This window comes from Camellia sinensis, chromosome 10 (genome assembly GCF_055761805.1).
Source record: "Camellia sinensis isolate YWXY chromosome 10, ASM5576180v1, whole genome shotgun sequence".
Classification (NCBI taxonomy): domain Eukaryota; kingdom Viridiplantae; phylum Streptophyta; class Magnoliopsida; order Ericales; family Theaceae; genus Camellia; species Camellia sinensis.
Window position 1 is genome coordinate 116172121 of NC_138970.1, and position 19558 is coordinate 116191678.

At 33.8% G+C, this 19558-nt stretch overlaps 1 protein-coding gene across 4 annotated transcripts in view; it reads right to left on the reverse strand.

Annotated features, from left to right (window-relative positions):
- RBL15 (RHOMBOID-like protein 15) overlaps positions 1-19558 on the reverse strand; it is a 99892-nt gene that overhangs the window by 54005 nt on the left and 26329 nt on the right. For 2 of the 4 annotated variants that reach the window (XM_082892076.1, XM_082892078.1), the window contains exon 2: positions 10541-10706. In XM_082892076.1, the coding sequence (XP_082748202.1) occupies positions 10541-10706 (166 nt within the window). Of the gene's footprint in view, positions 1-10540; positions 10707-12775; positions 12967-19558 lie in introns of those variants that run through there. The other 2 variants (XM_082892075.1, XM_082892077.1) reach the window with 2 other exon arrangements.

Here is a 19558-nt window from a genome sequence, read left to right on the forward strand (position 1 = left end):
GAAATGTTTTGATAGTGGCCCCAAACTGAGTACAAATCATCTTATGAAAAGTGCGAAACACAGAGAAAACCTCACTCTTATCTTTCATGAGATACACCCAAGTAGCACGAGAAAAAACATCAATAAATGTAACAAACCAGCGATGACCGTTCACAGACAGAACACGAGAGGGACCCCAAACATCAGAATGTATTAATGAAAAAGGAACTAAGCTTTTATTCAAACTGGGAGCAAAAGAAGCTCTATGTTGTTTTCCAAGTTGACAAGACTCACAAAGAAAGTCAGACACATGATGATTTGCGAAACTAGAAGGAAATAAATGCTTAAGTAAATGAAATGAGGGATGCCCAAGACGCCGATGCCATAGCCATACATCAGCGGAGGTAGTAGAAGACGTAGTGGTAGAATAAGCAAGTTTGTCCGGTTGATCTAGGAAGTAGAGACCATTTTATGCACTACCACTGCCAATCGTCCTCCCCGTGACAAGGTCCTGAAAAAGACAATGATCAGGAAAAAACGTCACACGACAATTCAAATCCTGGGTAAGACGACTTAAGGATAACAGATTGACAGAAAACTTGGGAACATGGAGAACAGAAGATAGATGTATGGTAGGAGTGACTTGGACTAAACCTTTTCCAGAAATGGAAGAAACAGTTCCATCGGCAATCCTAACTTTGTCCTGACCTGAAGAGGGCTTATAGACAGAGAAAAGATCAGAGGAGCCAGACATATGATCTGAGGCACCAGAATCAATAATCCACGGCAAAGATGGATGACACAGGAAAGCACAAGGAGAAGATGCTAAGTTACCTGAGCGGGCAAAGGACGAGGAAGCGGTACTGAGAGCAGTAGAAGATCGGCGGTCCAACAATTGGCGCAAAGCATCCTCCAGCTCAGTATCAGAAGTAGAATTAGAATCAAGGGTATCAACGGCACTAGACTGATGAGCCCGGGAATAGGAACTACGGCCCCTAGATTGACCTGACCGACCTCCTCGAGAACCAGACCGATCACCGCGACCCCCAGATGGAGTCCCATGAAGCTTCCAACACGTCTCACGAGTATGCCGCGGCTTCTTGCAATAATCACAGAATACAGACTCCTTAGCAGCAGACGGATGAGGCAGGCTGAGGCCATCTCGAGGAGTAGACAGTAATGCGGAACGGTCAGTAGAGACAGGGGACATCATAGCAGACCGGCGACTCTCCTCATTTTGTACATAAGAAAAGGCCTCCTGAAGTGAAGGAAGAGTATCCATACTCAGAACTCGACCCCTAATTGGATCATACTCTACATTTAGGCCGGCCAAAAATTTAAAGACCCGTTCCCGTGAGATGAACTTCTTGTACCCGACAGAATCAGTAAGGCAAACGGGCTTATAGTCTTCCAGGTGATCAAGGCGTTTCCAGCCGTTGGTGAGGAAAGTGAAGTACTGAAGAACAGTCTGCTCCCCCTGAAGTGAGCTCTCAATAGAGCGGCGCAACTCAAATGCCTGTGAAAAATTCCCTTTGCGGGAATAGGTAGCAGCCACAGCCTCCCAAACGTCCTGGGCAGTCTCCATAGATAAGTAGCCCTCACCAAGTTCTGGAACCATCGAATGGATAAGCCAACTCATAATTAAAGAGTTGGTAATCTCCCATTGGTCATAACCTGAGTCAGTGGTACTAGGTGCCTGTATCCTGCCATCAACATATCCCATCTTCCCTCTGCTCTTCAAAAACATAGTCAAGCTTTGAGACCATGCTAGGTAGTTTTGACCATTAAGTAGAGAGGTGGTGATTTTCAGACTAGGGTTGGGGTTCTCAGTCATGGTAGTAGGTAGAATGGGACTTTCACTCTTTGGTGTTTGAGAAGAAGGGGACGCACTGGTGGAATCTGTCATGGAGACAATACTACCGAACCCGCAACAAAACTAGTAGCAATCACAAACCTGGAAGGTGGTAATGATATAACAGGCACAATGACCACTATAAAGATATAACAAAATTTAAGAAACCATTTTTTTTTTTTTTTTTTTTTCGGTTTTTTTTTTTTTTGTTTTTTTTTTTTGTTTGTTTTTTTGTTTGTTTTTTTTTATATATAAATTGATATCAGTATATATACATGGATTTATATATAAATATAAATATATATATATATCAGGCTAGTTTTATATATATATTAATATATATATCTATTTATATATACACTAGGTCTGAGATCATACCACAGTGAGGATGAGTGACGACGACGATGAGGGGTGAGGAAGACGAGTGACGAACGTCTGGAGGAGCTGGACGAGTGACGAGCAGAGGGGCTGAGGAGCTGAGGAAGACGACGACGAGCTGAGGAGCTGAGGAGATCGACGAGCAGAGTATTGCAGCGTGACGAACGAAGAACGAAGACGAAGCAGATGGTCCAACCGGTTGATGAAGACGAAGCAGCGTGACAACAGTGACTGAAGATCGACCCAGTAGATGATCCAACTAGGTACGTTTTTGAACCCTAACCCTATAGGTGTAGCTCTGATACCATGAAGCTTGGGTAACCAGCTTAGGGTATGATAGAAGATCACCCCTTATTTATAAATGAAGATTAGGGTTTACAAAAAACAATTACAAGATGATCCCTGAGGGAATAAAATGATTACAGACCCTACTCACTTTCGGCTAATATAATATGCCAAACACTTTCGGCTAATATAATATGCTAACACTTTATACTAGTATTACTCATTGGGCTTTAGCTCACCCCTTCCCCTATATGTATGTAGGTGAGCAACATGGAGAATAGCCATAGAGTTAGCTTGGAAGTCTTCCTTTTTGAGAAGCCTATGTTGTCGCGCCTCCGAGTTGAGGCTTTTGTATTTGCTTTTGTCAAGCTTATGTAAAGTCACGTTTTTGGTACTTAATGTATTAATGTTTGTCTTTGTATTTATTGTATATTATCTAAGTTTTGGTTCAATGAAATGGTTGTGTGTTTTGTCTATATCATTTATGCACTGATCAATGGACTATATTACTGTTTGTCTACATCCGCTTTAGGCCCCATTATATTAAATATTTTGTATTTTGTCACGTTAGGCTGTAAGTAATCTATGATTACTAGCCGGTCACCGCTCTAACATATAGGGGCGGGTTAGGATCGTGACAATAACCATGTCCACCAGATACAAGACCAAGGGTATGGGATATATAAAAAAAACCCCATACCTAAGATCTAGGGCTTGGAGTGGTTCGACGCCTAGACACACACCTACACTTGTTGATAGGTCCATGTAACATACATTTTGAGGTAACTACAAGAGGGGAGAATATATATATATATATATATTTTAAAGCAATAAAACTTTTTTTATTTTATAAAGGGAAAGAGGTGTGTATGGATTAAGAAGGACAAGAAGTCCAAACAAAATGAGAAAGATTTACCAAATCACAACCAGCACTCCAATCACTAGAAACTAAAAACAAAAGAATCCCTTTGAAAGGAGGAGAGAACAAAGCCCAAAAGTTAGACAAACAACACATCTTATCCCATAATCCACCAAGACCTTCACACTTTCTTAGAAAACCTAGCATTCCTTTCCAACCAATTGACCCAAAACATAGCACAAAATACAAATTTTGGCAACTAACAATTTCCTAAATCTCAAATGTGATACATTAAAGATATGTCAGACAAATATTAGTAAATCAACACAAGCCAACTTTTTCTATACCTTCTGACAATTTATTTTTTTCCTGCAAGTAACTATTACTTCATTAAAGCATTGATCAACACTACTAGAGAAAACAATAATACCCTAGTGATTTATGTTTTCATAAGAACATTTTGAAATATGGTATACTTCAGCTCTAAAACGATGAATTTAGCTACACAAAATGATCTAAAAAAAGTTTCCGATTTATTTCCTTGAAGGTTTCCTTTCGAGGGAAAAAAAATCAAGGGTAAATTACTATTTGCCCCCTTTATGTTTGACCATTTTCTCACTTCGGCCTTTTTAAGTTTTTTCCCCCCTCACTTTGGCCCGTCATGTTTCAATTTTTTCCCAATTTACTCTTCATGTTTCAATTTTTTCTCAATTTACTCTTAAAGCTAACTTCTTTTCAAAATTTGATTAAAAAAAATGCCACATCAGCTACCACATGATATAAAAAATATATTATTATATTAGGGTTCGGGGTTAATGTCAAATGTAAATTATATATAATAAAATATTTTTATACCACATACTTGTCAATGTGTCATTTTCTGTCTAATTTGGACATAAGTTAGCTTTTTAAGTAAATAGGGAAAAACTTGAAACATGAAAGGCTAAAATGAGAAGGGGGGGGGGGGAAATGAAAGGGCCAAAGTGGGAAAATGGCTAAACATAAAAGGGGCAAATTGTAATTTACCAAAAAATCAAATATAATGTACTAAAATCTAGGAAGATTGGAGTTTTGGAAGGGCCATAATACTCTTACAAATGTGTTTTTACATTATCAATTTGAATATATATATATATATATATTATATGTAAATTGTGATAGAGCCAAATCAAGAAATGGATTTCATTAGAGAGAGAAAAATCTCAATTAGAAATACAAGAGCTCTCAAGCTCTGAAATATTCAATATCTAAAATATCATAAACTAAATACTAGACGGACCTAACTACCAATTTATAGGATAAAATAAAAGACACAGCACACACTTGTGGCACTAGAAATATAACAACCATACTAATTATAACTACACTAGACTCCCCCTCTAAAGAGAACAACTTATCCTCAAGTTGTGACTGCAACAAAATAACTCAAGACCGACATCAACAAAAAGACTCAAAACAATGACTTATGAAAGCATAATGGACATACAACAGCGAACAAGACAGTTACAAGTCCTTATTCAAGATCACCCTAGCAAATATCCCTTCATCAAAATGAGTTCTCACTTTTGCATGTCAACTGAAGCCATGTTGTTGTGGATAGACCACCCATGTAGCATGTTGTTCTGGAAGCAAGATGTCATCAAAATAACTCTTCTTGCATATTCCCAAAATAAATGCATCCTTCCTTCACGAAGCCGGGTCAAGCAATATATGGCTTTGAAGATAGCATAAGAGGCATTTCTCGAAAGCAAAGATCACCCAACACCCATGATACCTCAACTTCATGACTCTCCACTATAATTTTCTTGGAATCTAGGAAAGGGATAGAAGGTGGGATTGCCACTACTTCCTTCAAGGGAAGCAATGTGCAGAGCAAAAATTGCTTCATCTAAAAAGCTTTCTTCATCTTCAAAGGACACCTACAAGATCATCTTCATCATCATAGTGGCCAAAGATTGGAACTCCGTATTCACAACATCAACTTTCTCTTCATATTCATGAACATTAACTTAATCCTAATCCAACGCCCCACTCATTGGTTCATCAAAGATGGAAGCATCTTCATCATATCATTGTTCCTTGTCAAAGACAGGAACATCTTGATCCCAACCTTGCTCTTGATCAAAATCTTCTTCCATATCTTCTTCACTGAAGATGAACGCTTCAACATCATAGCTTGGTACAGCCACCTCCTTATGAAAGAGTAACCTATGACTTCCACCATCAAAAGGCTTGCTCTTTCAACACTAGTCCAAGGACCATCTTGGACATGGTTATAGGATAGTTGAGTTGGCCAAAGTCAAAGATGCCTTGGTATCGATGCCCGAATTTGGAAGCACTATTCCTTTGTTGATCGTCTCCCAAGAAGGATTCTATGTGAGTGAAAGGTCACAAAGCTTCTTTCTCATCTTCCCCTACTCTAATCTTTCCTTTGCCTTTTCGTTACCTACCAACTAGTAAGTGTTTCCACCAATCAAAGGCACTACCCTTGAGGCTTCGAGACACCAATTTCACCTTCCTTTCTTCTAGCATAGCATAACATTTCAAATGACTCTATGGGTTTCAACCATTCGTCAAACACGTCTGAATGGTTGGTTTGAGACGTTCTAAAAAAGTACACTTTCTGACTTATTAGCTTATATGGGTTGGGTTTGATGTGATGTGTCAGAGAGGTGATGTGATTTAAATAAGATGATGTGACTTAAATAGGATAGTGACTTTTTGACTTTTTGTATTATTTAGTTTATGCCAAACCAACCAGTTTCCATGGAATTCAGGGAAACACAGAGTCCTTGACATTGTCATTCCACTTAGAATCAAACCCATGTGAGTATGCTTTACGCCTATGGGGAGCACCAAAGTAATCATCAAGTTGATGATCCTTGGAACCATTACTACCTTTGGAAAGAAGTTGCAAGCATTTTACTCTTCCAACCAAGGTAGCCACTTGAGAACTCAACTCTTCAATCTCATTCCGTTGATTTTGGTTTACCATTGTTCCTTTCAAATAAGGATTCATCTGGAATTTTGTCTTCCAAATTCGTAGCAGATGCTCTACATCATCCACTTTTAACCCCTATTGAGCCATCAAATCAAAGCTGAAATCAACCAAAAGGGAAAACTTTTGTTTGCAACAAACACACAATAGTGGCCAAGCAAAGGAAACAATTCTCACAATGAAATCAGCTCTTGATTAATGATAACACTACCCAGTACAGTCAATTGTCAATCACATCCAAGACAAACAAGTCGAACCTCAGACAAAATCAGAACACAAGAATCAAAGGCCACTTTGTTCCAAATCAACCAGCCAACAAACATGAGATACAATCCAGTCAAAGATCCACTCCAATCGAAATCACAAATCATTGCACCAAGACTCAAATCGAGAGCCAAAAAGTTGAATCAAAATGAGAGAATCAACAATCGAAATCAACCACAGACGTGAACTACAAAGAGTTGAACTCAAGAAGAAAACAAAGCAAATCAAGATCGAAGATTCCAATCATAGTAGATTGGGTCACAAAAACTTAAAACCGAGGTTCAATCAAGATCGAACTAAAAAAGTGCTAGATCGCAGTTGCAACAGTTCGATCAAAAGTTGATCTCAAAACTAAAGTCGAGATTGAAGCAACACTCCCCGATCAAGTGGAAGCATGCGAAATCAAATCTCCACACCCATTGTGAAGTCAGATTGATGTCCAAGATCCAAATCTGGGTTTCGGGTCGAGTCATACTGTTGAATCATAGAGAGGACTTCAGTTAGCGATATCAAATCTAGGGCTTCACATCAGTTTCGGATCTCAACCAAAGGATTAATTTGAATTCAAATCTCAACAGAGCGTCTCAGATCTTCAACTTGGTGTCGGATCAAGTTCGAATCTTCAACCTAGAGTTCAATTCAAGTTCGGATCTTGGCAAAGAAACAATTGAATTGAGATCGCAACTCAACTATGATGTTAGATTGAGGTCGATCTAGAGTAGCGATGCTTGCAAAACAGGTATTCTCAGGTCATGAATCAGATTTACAAAATCAAAATCTCAAAACTAAATCTAGGTGATCGCAATCAGTGTTCTAAAAGCTCTCGGACTATCGAGGCACTAAGGTCTCCTGGAGCCTAAGCGTGAGGCATAAGGCGTAAGGTGAGGTGCCCGCTTCACAAAAGCAATGTATAAGTTGTAGAAGATAAGTAAAATTTCAATATTAGTACAGTTTTCAACATAAGCAAATATTTCTAGAATTTCAAAAATCATAGAGATAACATTTAACATTATAAAAAATCTTCAAAAATACCAATCAACCTTCACCCAATACTATTTGTCTACCTTCATCAATTTATTGAAATGAATCATTTTTTTTTTTTTTAGATAAGAAACTCGCACCATATGGTAACTTAGTAGTTTTAATTTTAAACCGGGACTAAATTGCCCAATAGCTTCAATCATTAGCCCAAAACTATCATAATTCACTATATTTAAAGGAATCTCAAAATCATATATTCATATTGCAATTCCAGAGCTTTTGCTTAGTGACTAGGGCTTTTTTATATGAAAATTGCGGCTCAAAGTTGGTGTTTGCATTGTATATTAAAGGGGTAGTAATTTCCTATAGCTATACACAGAATAAGGCAAGAGCAAAAATTCAAATGAAGCACACGAGGTGTGCGCTTCAAGCCTAAGCCTAAGGCACGCACCTCAAGCACTTTAGATGCACCTTTCCTACAACCCCTCACCTCAAGTTGTTTGAAGTGCCTTAGGCGTGCCTCGGTGTGCCTCACACCTAAGCAAGCACCTTTTAAAACACTGATTGCTATGGCGATTCACAAAAGTTGGCGATGGAGTCAAAGTCAACGAGAGATCTATTAAGCTCTGCAAAGTATCTTAGGCACTAAATCTAAGTCGATCCCATACTAGAATCGCAATCGCAACAAGTTTTGAATCAAATTCAAGGTGTTTGATAAACACAGACATAAGGCAAATTAGGGGTTGTGCTACTGCAAATTATCAACCATGTTTGAGCTACGAACCGAGTGAATTCCAATTCATGCAATCGTCACACAAATAGGAACAAAGAATCTGAATTGAAGAAAATAAGAATTATTCAATCTACAATATCATAAACTAAATAATAAAGAGGCCTAACCACCTATTTATAGGATAAAAGACACAACTCTTATGGCACTAGAAACATAATATCCTAAGTAGCACGGACACGTGACATGACACAAATACGACACAGACATGCCAACACGACAATTCTCAAAAATTACAAGACACGACACATGAGGAACATGCACAGAACATATAATTTTATATATTTATTATGTCATGATATGAATATATCATTTTAATACAATAAATAAATACAATATAACACTAATTTCTATATATTGATATTATTTTTCTTTTATTATTGTATTTTAAGTTATTTTGTTTAAACTTCTAATTAGTTTTGTGCGTGTTAAATTAATAGACACATGTTTAAACAATGGATACGTGTGTCCTCTAAGTGTCCAAAGAGTGTCAAAGTCTAATTTTTTTTTTTTTTAAAATATTACAGGTTTGGATGAGTGTCGGACATGTGTCGGGAAAGTGTTCAACGAGCAAGGTTCTGAAAAGCGGTTGCGGTCGCCGTACCGGTGGCGGTGGTGCGGTTGCGGGGTGTAAAGGTTGTAGTGTAACGGTTGCGGTAACTGGAACCGTGAATTTTTTTATTTTTAGCACAATTTGAAAAAAACTTACCGATACGCATATTTTTTTTCTATGATCATATTTATTGGGTTTTAAAATAAATATTGATCAATTTTTGTAAATTTTTAAGTATGATCCAATATATTTCATATTTTTAAATCACTATAAACTGAGTTTTTTATATTTTATTTTAATAATTAATGATTTTATATTATACAAAAAATCATCACTAACTATTATATATAAGATAAACAATGACAAAAGTAAGAGAATAAATAAGAGCGTAAATATATATATATATATATTTTAATCAAGCCAAATAGATAATGACCACACTTATTATTATTATTATTATTATTATTATTATTATTATCAAACAATATATAGATAGACACACAAACAAAATAGTTAAGTGATAGCAGCTGAATAGAATAGCATAGGTCTTACAGCTTTAACAAATCAATAACATGTTCTTCATCTTACCTCTTCTCTCTCTCTATCTCTTGCTCCTCCATCTTCCCTCTTTTATCTTCCCTCTTCTCTCTCTATCCCTCTTTCCCCATTTTCATTTTTTTTTTTTTTTTTTTTTTTTTGTCGAAAGAAGAGTTTGGAACCATTATGTAACAGTGCGTAACAGGCTTTTACGGCATCGTTACAACCACTACGGCAGCCGCTACGGCCGACACACCTGTGAATCTCAATCACACTCCGTAACGGGTGGCGGTAACCACCACAATTACGTAACGGTTGCGGCCACTTTTTAAAACCTTGTCGACGAGTGTCGGTGTCCGCCACCAACATGCCACCATTTTAGAAGTGTTTGTGCTTCTTAGATAATAACCATTCTAATTCTAACTCCATCACATTGTACTATATTTTATTTGATACCTAATTGTTAAAAGAATTCTAAGATGGTAATCTATACAAGTTTACCCTTTACCATACTAAATTTTAAGGAATGTAATGTATCACATCACATTCCCTTTCTACATACCAAAACGATCTGATTGCAAGTATCATATGCATTTATTAACAACAACGAAGAAAAACAACAAAGATCAAAAAACTATAACACTCGAAAACAAACAAATTGATGATATCTGTGCATGGTGACAAGGATAGAATTCAACAGTTTGCGCACTTAAACAATTCAGATTTTAGAAGGAAATGTTTGAGTGACCGGGGGAAACAATTCATGAAACACAAATCAGCAAATGTGTTATAAATTAGATGGGAGGGAGGAAACAACAAAAATTTTAACCAAGAAAAGAAAACCGGGCTAAAGACATACATCTTTAGAAACACGTCCAAATTGTTGATATGAAACTATTTTACTTTATTGAAGAGTGTCCTAAATTCCTCAAGCATACAATTTGTAAAGAGCAACAAGAAGATTTTATTGACTATTGACTACAACCTTAAGTTGATAAAAACATAAATGCAATTAAATGTTTTTCCTCTTTTGATAAGAATGCATAAAAATTAAGATAATGTACCTTGAAACCGCGAAATAACTACCGAGGGCCAGAAGCACACTTCAGCAAAGGAGTCGTATCCAACTAAAAGACAAACCAAGTAAATTGCCCCACAAACAATAACCACTGATGAAGTAAGGAACGGAATTCCTTCCCACCATTGCCCCAACCTAGTAGGCAATCGTGCCTATACGGATCATGGAAGTCCAACCCATAACCAAGGATGATATAATTAGTGGAATGAATACGGTTAAAAAGAAACTTTACCTATTCAATTTGCATGCCTTTCTTCATTTTAAGATGGAGAGAGAGGGAGAGAGAGAGAGAGAGAGAGAGAAAGAGAGAGAGATTACAATTCAGAGGTCATTATAAGCAGTGAGTATTGAAAAAGAAAATTTTACTAGGCTATAAATGATAATTCACCTGTCCTTTCTTTTTATTGTTTGGACCTATGAAGCACCGACACTTCAAAACGAGTGTCGTATCCGTGTCGACACTTCGGGGACACATGGGCAACTTGGGGACACGAATGGGACACACCACATGGCGTGTTCCATTATTTAATTAATTTATTTTCAAGAGACATGCCAAGAGCACTTCGGGGATACACTCGGCACTTGCCAAGTTGTCTTTTTTCCCATTTTATTTAGTGCTTTTGATGAATATTGAATGTTAATTATTTTTTTCTTAGATTTAAATACTTAATAGATTATCCATAAAAAAAGATATAACTGTAAGTGTTAATTTAAAAGTGCTTTTTTTATTAAGAAAAATAGAATTAAAGTTAATTTTTGTTAATATTGATTGTTTGTGAATGTAATATTAATGTAGATAACAAATAAAAATATATGAAAACATATTTTATTAGCGTGTCCCCGCCATGTCCGTTCCCCTATTTTTTTGAAATCGCCGTATCCCGTGTCCGTGTCCACATCCGTATCTGTGTCCATGCTTCTTAGGTTTGGACCAAACCATTAACAGTAATTCTACAATCATATATCAACACAATTATAAATTTATTGAAAGCTTCAATTTTCACACACAACTTTCTCTCAATTCACACAATTTTCATTCGGAAGTTGATTTCCAAACAAAACAAAACTACATGGCTTGGAAATCAAATTCTAATGTTCCTAGGACATCATGTGCCTAGCATGTGACTAGTTAGTGGACAGTTAATTGATAGCCTATATCTAGAGAAGTTGTGACCATTTTGTAACTAACTTTGATATATGATAATTGATTGATTACAGATATTCTCTCTCTCGGATCCCATAAACTTCCAAACCAAAGATACAGCCAAATTATAAGGTGTTGTCTAGAAGTTGATTTCCAAACCATGTAATTTTGTTAGAAAGTTGATATCCAAATCAAATAGTGTGTGAACTAAGACAACGTCCTGTGTGGAAACAGAAGCTCCCATCTTTATCTCCGCTATATAGGGCACTCCCAAAGCTAGCTGGTAAGAAACCGTACCTATGTGCAACATTAACTGCTTAAATAAATTTCGGATAAATTACATTGACCTCCTCTAAAATTTGAAGAAACTAAAACAAACCCCACAATTTTAGCATAATTACACCAACATCCCTTTTAGTAAAGTTAAAGGAACAAAAAATTATACAAATAGAGAGAAAACACAATGATAAAGAAAATAAAATATATATTTTAATGTAAAAGAGATGGAAATTTTTCTATCCATGTGAATAATGAATTACTGATTAAAATGGGGTCATGTGTTACATGACATAAAACATTACGGAAACCCAATGTAATTATGCCAAATTTGCGGGGATTTTTTCTGAACAGCCAAGGAGATCGAATGTAATTTACCAATAAATTTTCCTGCACCTACCGTGAATAAGAAAAATCAAATCAACCACTTCAAACAAACAAACTCAACATTATATGCATATTCATACCACGCTCGACCCATTAAAGATTTCAATGTAATTATCAGGTTATCATGAACCGGATTCCTCTGTATATATGACAAAACCAAGTACTGACAAAGAAACCAAGAAATCAACTTATCAAAAGTGAAAAGCTAGGGTTTCAAATTCCCTCGAGACCGTAAATCTATTCAACTATATCCCACATCAAAATCAGTAACCCTAATATCAGATTTGGATGTGTGAAGTTCACATAGTGAACCCCATTTGTTGGTGGTAGTGTTGTTGCTTATATACACACTCACATATATATATATATGCGCGAAAATTTATGAAGAATACAACAGATCTTTAGAGGATTTACCTCGGAAACAATGTTGGGTCTCATTTTTCTCTGCGTCTTCTTCGCTATGTGTGCTTTGAACATGTCTCAAATTGGTTGTTATGTGTAGCCAAACATCATATAACATGTCTCTCGGGCTTTTCTCGATCCCTCTGGATCTTGTTTTAGACTCGGGCCCAACAACCGAATCGGGTTTTTTTTTTTTTTTTTTTTTTTTTTTTGTGGTTCTAGTGCTTTTGTCCTTGTACGTACCTACATGATCCAATCCAGCCCGACCACACCTGGCCATACCCTGACCCGACCCGACCCTACCGCAACCTATCCGACCCTGATCAACAATACTACAAATCTAACCTTATCAATTCAAAATTTATTCAAAAAAAATAATTAATAACTCAAATTAATTTCAGGTGTAAATCTCACATTTTATTAATTCAATATCCACCATACAAACACACTCAGAGTGTTTGTTTTGAGGAATTATTCCATTAGATTGGACTATTAGTCTAATTGAACTAATAGTCTATTGTTTAGTTCAATTTTTTTGCTTCGGATTAATAGTTCCTCCGGACTATTAGTCCCTCATATGAGAAATTATTGTATCCTAGGGGGTAAGGTGAGATTATTTTCATGGGATTGGTATACCATGGGACTAATGTGTAAAATGTGTATTTTACTATCATGCTATTACTTAATAAATAATTGAAAAAGTGTAAAATAGTCTTTTAAACATTTATAAATTATTTTTTTAGTGTTGTTAATTTAAAATTATATATTAAAAAAAATATAAATTATAAATTTAATTTAATTAAAAATAATAAATTTAAAATTATGGCCTTATAATTTTTTTAGTGTTGTTAAAAAATTAAATTTATATACTAAATAAAATTATTTTTTTAGTATTGTTAATTTAAAATTATATATTAAATATAAATAAAAATTATAAATTATAAATTTAATTTAATTAAAAATAATAAATTAAAAATTATGTCCTTATAAACTAAATTTTTTTAGTGTTGTTAAAAAATTAAATTTATATATTAAAATTTTTTTTTTAGTGTTGTTAATTTAAAATTATATATTAAATAAAAAATATAAATTATAAATTTAATTTAATTGAAAATAATAAATTAAAAATTATGGCCTTATAAATTAAACTTTTTTAGTGTTGTTAAATTATAAATTAAAAAAATTATATATTAAATAAAAATTATAAATTACAAGGGTAAAATAGTCTTTTGAACATTTATCCTTATCTAGTCCGTTCAACCAAATATTTGATTCACTAAAAATAGTCCAATCTAAACATCTAATCCCATGACTAAACAAACATAGGATATAAATCCAGTCCAACTAAATAGTCCGGGGATAATGTATCCCAAGACTAATAGTCTAATGGATTACAATCTCCTTTATCCAGTCCGTTCAAACAAACATACCATCAGGGTAAATTCAAGATCCGCAAAGGTGAGTTCCTAGCAATTTTCTACCCTAATCTTGTTAAAAAAAATGTGTTTGGTTACAATTCTCATAAATTATTTTTAAACGATTTCATTTGTTTTTATTGAAATTTTTTTATATGTTAGTCAATTTTTTTATTTTATAGATACATTAAGATTAGATACATCTAAACATTAAAAAAAAAAAAAACTAATATATGAAAAACAAAATCACTAAAAACAAGTGAAAATCAGAACAAAAATACATATAGATTTTCGTTCAGATTTTCATATATTTTTAGTGATTTTTTTAATATTTTAGCCAATTTATTTTACATTTTAAATGTATCCTAATTATATGCATCTAAAAAATATAAAGAATTGATTAAAATGTTAAAAAAATACTAAAAATAAATGAAAACTCATTTAAAAAATATTTTTAAAAAATCAAATCAAGCAGAGTAATATGTGAAATCATAGTTTACATAAAATTATCACATAGTTAGGAGGACCACATGGCCATGTATGTATCCAATAGTATCATTTTTTTTTTTTTCATTATTAATTTGTTTATATAGTTATGTAATTCTTTAAGCTCTTCCGTGACATTTCCGGAACACAAAATAATTACTTGGAGTTTTTACTTACTTTGCTCTTTCCCAATAAAGATTGTGAATTCCATGGGGGAAAAAATTGTGAATATTCTGTTTGTGCAGCACAAAAAAAATTCAGTTCATACTATTTTAGATAAATTACACTTTAATCCTGTTAACTATGGTCACGAATTACTTTACCATCCTTAACTGAAATTTGAGAAATTAAAATTCAGCGGAATTTTCACAAAATAATTATATATTTATGAAAAAAATTAAAATTTTAATTATTAAAGTTTATAAAGTTTAGGGTTATTTACACAGAGACCTCTCAAACTATTGAGAAATAGTAGTTATAAAAAGCGTACAAATGGACACTCTAAAATATTGAGAAGTATTATTTTAACTCCCTAAACTATAAAAGCGTACAACTAGATTCCCTAAACTATTATCGTGTTTCATTTTTACCCATTCTGTTATTGCACCGTGAGTTAAACCAAAATTTTGACATTTTTTAGATGAAAATACCCTACAACACTCTATATTACATGGCCAGCAACACTTCATCTCAATTTTTTTCCCCTTTTTTGTTTTATTGTTTTTTTAAATGTTCTTTCTGCAAAAATATATTTACAAAGGATATTTAAAAAATAATAAGAATATTTTAAAAAATAATAATGGATGAATACTTATACTTAAAAAAAATTAAAAAAAACCATAATAATGGAATTGTAAATATATAGAGTGTTAAAGGGAATTTTCATCTCAAAAATATTAGAAGCGCTTGGTTTAACTCACAATGTAGTAATAGAAAGGGTCAAAGTGAAACACGCCAGGAGGTCCATTTGTATGCTTTTGTAGTTTTTAGAGTGTCAAAGTGATACTACTCAATAATTTAGGGGATCCATTTTTATACTTTGACAGTTTAGAGCGTCAAAGGTATACTTCTCAAGTGTTGGGAGTCTCCGTGTAAATAACCCTAAAGTTTACCATTGCTTGGAAATTATTTTTAAAAATTTACACTAAATTTTTCTATTAAAAATTGAAACACTTAACCCCTTCATCTACTATTTTTTTTTTTCCAATCTAAACCTTTATAACGAAAATATCCTTTCAACTGTAGTGTGAGAACCCACATTTTATAATTATATTAAATTATTAGATGTCTCTATTTTAAATTTTGATAAATAAAAATATTTTCATTTCACGATTTCTGTCTAAAAATTTATTTCTATAACAACTTAAACCTTATTTTATCATTGTAGTATTTTATATTACTTTAATTATAATTATTGTGGATACCATGTCTTTCAACGCACCCACATGTCATGCCTAACTCAAAACTTTTCCATCTATATCCCACATTGAGTGTGAATCATATGATGCATAACGGTAATGAATTGGTTATCCCATAATCGTTTATCCCACACAATAAACCAATTCATAGAAAAGAGCTGACACTTAGTCTTTTTCTAGGGAATTAAGAAACGTATTTGACTCTAAAAACCATATAGGCACTAACCTATCATAATCAAAAATCTTGGTCCGTGAGTTTAGGTACGAAAGGGAAAGGTCATTAAATGAGCACCCTTTCCGCCCAATCAATTGACTTGCCTATACTAATCCATTACTTTATGAGATTTTATGATTCAATTGACTCTCATGAACTCAATTATTAACCCTAAAATATTTACTAAACTATCAACTAGGTAATTGAATAAACAAGATATCGTCTAAGTTGGACACATGAATATAACCACACAAATCAATGATTTTCACAAAAACAAACTAATTTTCTTACTCAAAAGTATGGCTTAAACACACATGATCATAAATATAAGTAGTATCATAAAACATCCAAAACAAATTATTAAACCACATAAAACATATAAATTGTATTGTTGAAAAACAATGCATCAAACAAGCAACATACTATAAAAAGAGAAGGACTCGCCTAGTACTCCTCAGCACCACGACAAATAAAAACATGACATAGTATACAATTATCCCAAACATGACAATTGATGCACACAATATGATCCTATAACCTGGTTAGGTAATATGTTCATCAAAACCAACACTTAACATATAAAATGTTAAACAAAACCTAAATTGATATGTATGAATTTACTAGGCTGATATGCATGATTTATAGTTGTTTTATCATTCTAAAATATAATAACAAACATGCGTTGAGCCAACTAAATCTAACTAACATGAAATTACATGATGTTATGCTAACATGTAAACTAACATGAGAAGTAACTAACCACAATCAAACATGAAAAACATGACACAAATACTTGAAATTAAAAGAGAATAAGATCAGTACCTGGGGTTTGAATATCACACCGAGGAACACAACCAAAAATGTGAAAAATCGTGCTTGAAAGCTTCCCTCAAGCTTCAATATTGTTTTGATCAACTTGCTTTGACCTTAGATCTACTTTAGGTTGCTGATTAGCTGTTGTATTAGGGTTTGGAATCTTGGATTTGAGGCTAATTGGTTCAACTATTGTGAGAACCCGAATATAAAAATTAAGTAAATAATTAAATAATAATTTTACAAATCTCATATATTTTATTATGAATCTTTAAGTGCAAATTAAATATTATTGGAGGATCTTTTAATTAATTTTAAACCTAAAATAAATTTATAGTGAAAGTCATTGATTGAGAAGCAAGATTTATTATTAAAAAAAAAATAGAGAAGAAGGTGTGACTTGAACTCTAGACCACAAAATTAATAAGTTAGACTCTTACCATTTGAATTGCATGTAACTTATCTATATATTTTGTATATTTATCTATCTATTTGACCTAAGTGTGCCCACCACTAGTATAAAATAAAATAAACACAAACCCTAACTCTTGTTATAATTGTTTTCCACAACACTAGCAGCCCTAGCAGCCGTGGGTTTATGAAGAAAAGAGAGGGGTTTTTCAATCATCAAGATTATTGTTGTAGCCAAGAAGGAGAGTTTTGGGTGTGTTGTGCTGTGTGGCTTCCTAGGTTTTCTTCTCTTCTTTCTTTGTTCTTTATCCTAATAATATTGTTATTTAATTCATTGATGAAGAGATTGTAGGTGTATGTATTTTGTGTATATATATATGCTGTTAAGAAATCTAAGGAGTTAAATTCATGTATAAAGAATCGGTGTGAATCTTAGTCCAAAAATTCTGCACATAATCGCTAACTTTAAAAATCAAGAAATCATATCAAACGGATGAATTTTAATCTGAAATTTTTACAGTAGATCAATTACACATTGAATTGCATATCTGAATTTTTTCATAATTTTTGGGAGTCGAAATCCATATGAATTGAGGTATTCAAATCTGTCCAGGAAACCAGTCCGAAACAGTAAATTCGGGATTGTTGTTCTCTTTGGGTATAAATCTAAAAATTATCAAATTAGTGTCATTAGAACCGGTTACGAGACTAGTTTCGTATGTTTTTGGCCTTGCATTGATTGCTCTTGTATATTAAGAGAACCGTCAATTTCTTCAAAGTGCTGCAGAAAACAACCTGTTTAGATATAATAAATTGTAGAAAATTATTTTGATAAGCAAACCAAGTGAAACCAATTGGGTTTGAAACTTAGGATATATTAGATCATATCTGAAGGTTATTGGAATTTTTCGAATAGCGTGGAGTGGGTTTTGTAATTTTCAAAGTTAGCGAATAGATTGGGAAAACTTGTTTAAAACACTGTTTCATCTTAAAGTTATTTTTAGTTAAGTTTCGATCGGAATCTATGTCTTGGGTGATTTTAGACCTTGAAGAATATGAACTTAGGTAATATTTAAGAGTAACGGTGAGTTGGGTTGAGCCGTGCTAGTGCGCTTTAGTTTGAGGTTACTTAGTTCCTATTTTTTTTTAGTATTTTTAAATTAGTTGTGACGTGTAGTTTTTATACTTGGTTCAGGCCACTAGTTGGACTTTTACACTCTATTCGAGGATTATATTATTGCGTTTCAGGTGAGTAGTTTCATGCTACATATTTTTATAAATGTTCCCCTACCCTGAACTGTTGGAAAATTAAATTGTTGTTTCAAGACTAAACTGCTTTGATAAATTATTATATTATCAATTGAATCAAATTATTTCTAAAACATGTGTGAACTTGGCATACTGTAAACTATTTGTTTTGGTCTCATGTTTATAATGATGAACTACCATGTTTTCCGAAACTGATGTGTATTGATTATTGGGACCATGTGTGTATTTAGTCCAGGGAAATTATTCCACTGTGCGTGGTGACTCTGGCCACTAGGGAACAGATCCGGGTTGGGCCGTGATGACTCTACACTACTAGAAAAGTGGTTTTTTGCGACTAGCTTTTTGCGACGGATTATTTTACCGTCGCAAAAAATAATATTTGCCACCGTAGGTTTTTTTCTTTTACTATTTATTTTGCATTTTTCTTATTCCTATGCCCTAATCCTTTTCACTGTGACTTTCTCGACAATTCACAAACAGAGATCTCTGTTACTTTCGCTCGCCATGGTCGCGCTCTCTCTCTCTCTCTCTCTAAGATTGTGATGAGAAGCAACAGACAACAACGCCGGAGCTACTAGGGTTTGATGATCAGAAACCAATAGAGATCATCCGCATTCAGACCTCGAGATGCCAGCCCCGATTCTGTTATCTTCACCGTCAAATCCAACTTTAACATCTTCTCCACAGCTCACTTTTGAGATTAAACAAGGAAATGGCATTACGAACTCTCTCGACCTCTCAATCTCGTTCTATATCTCTCTTTGTCTCT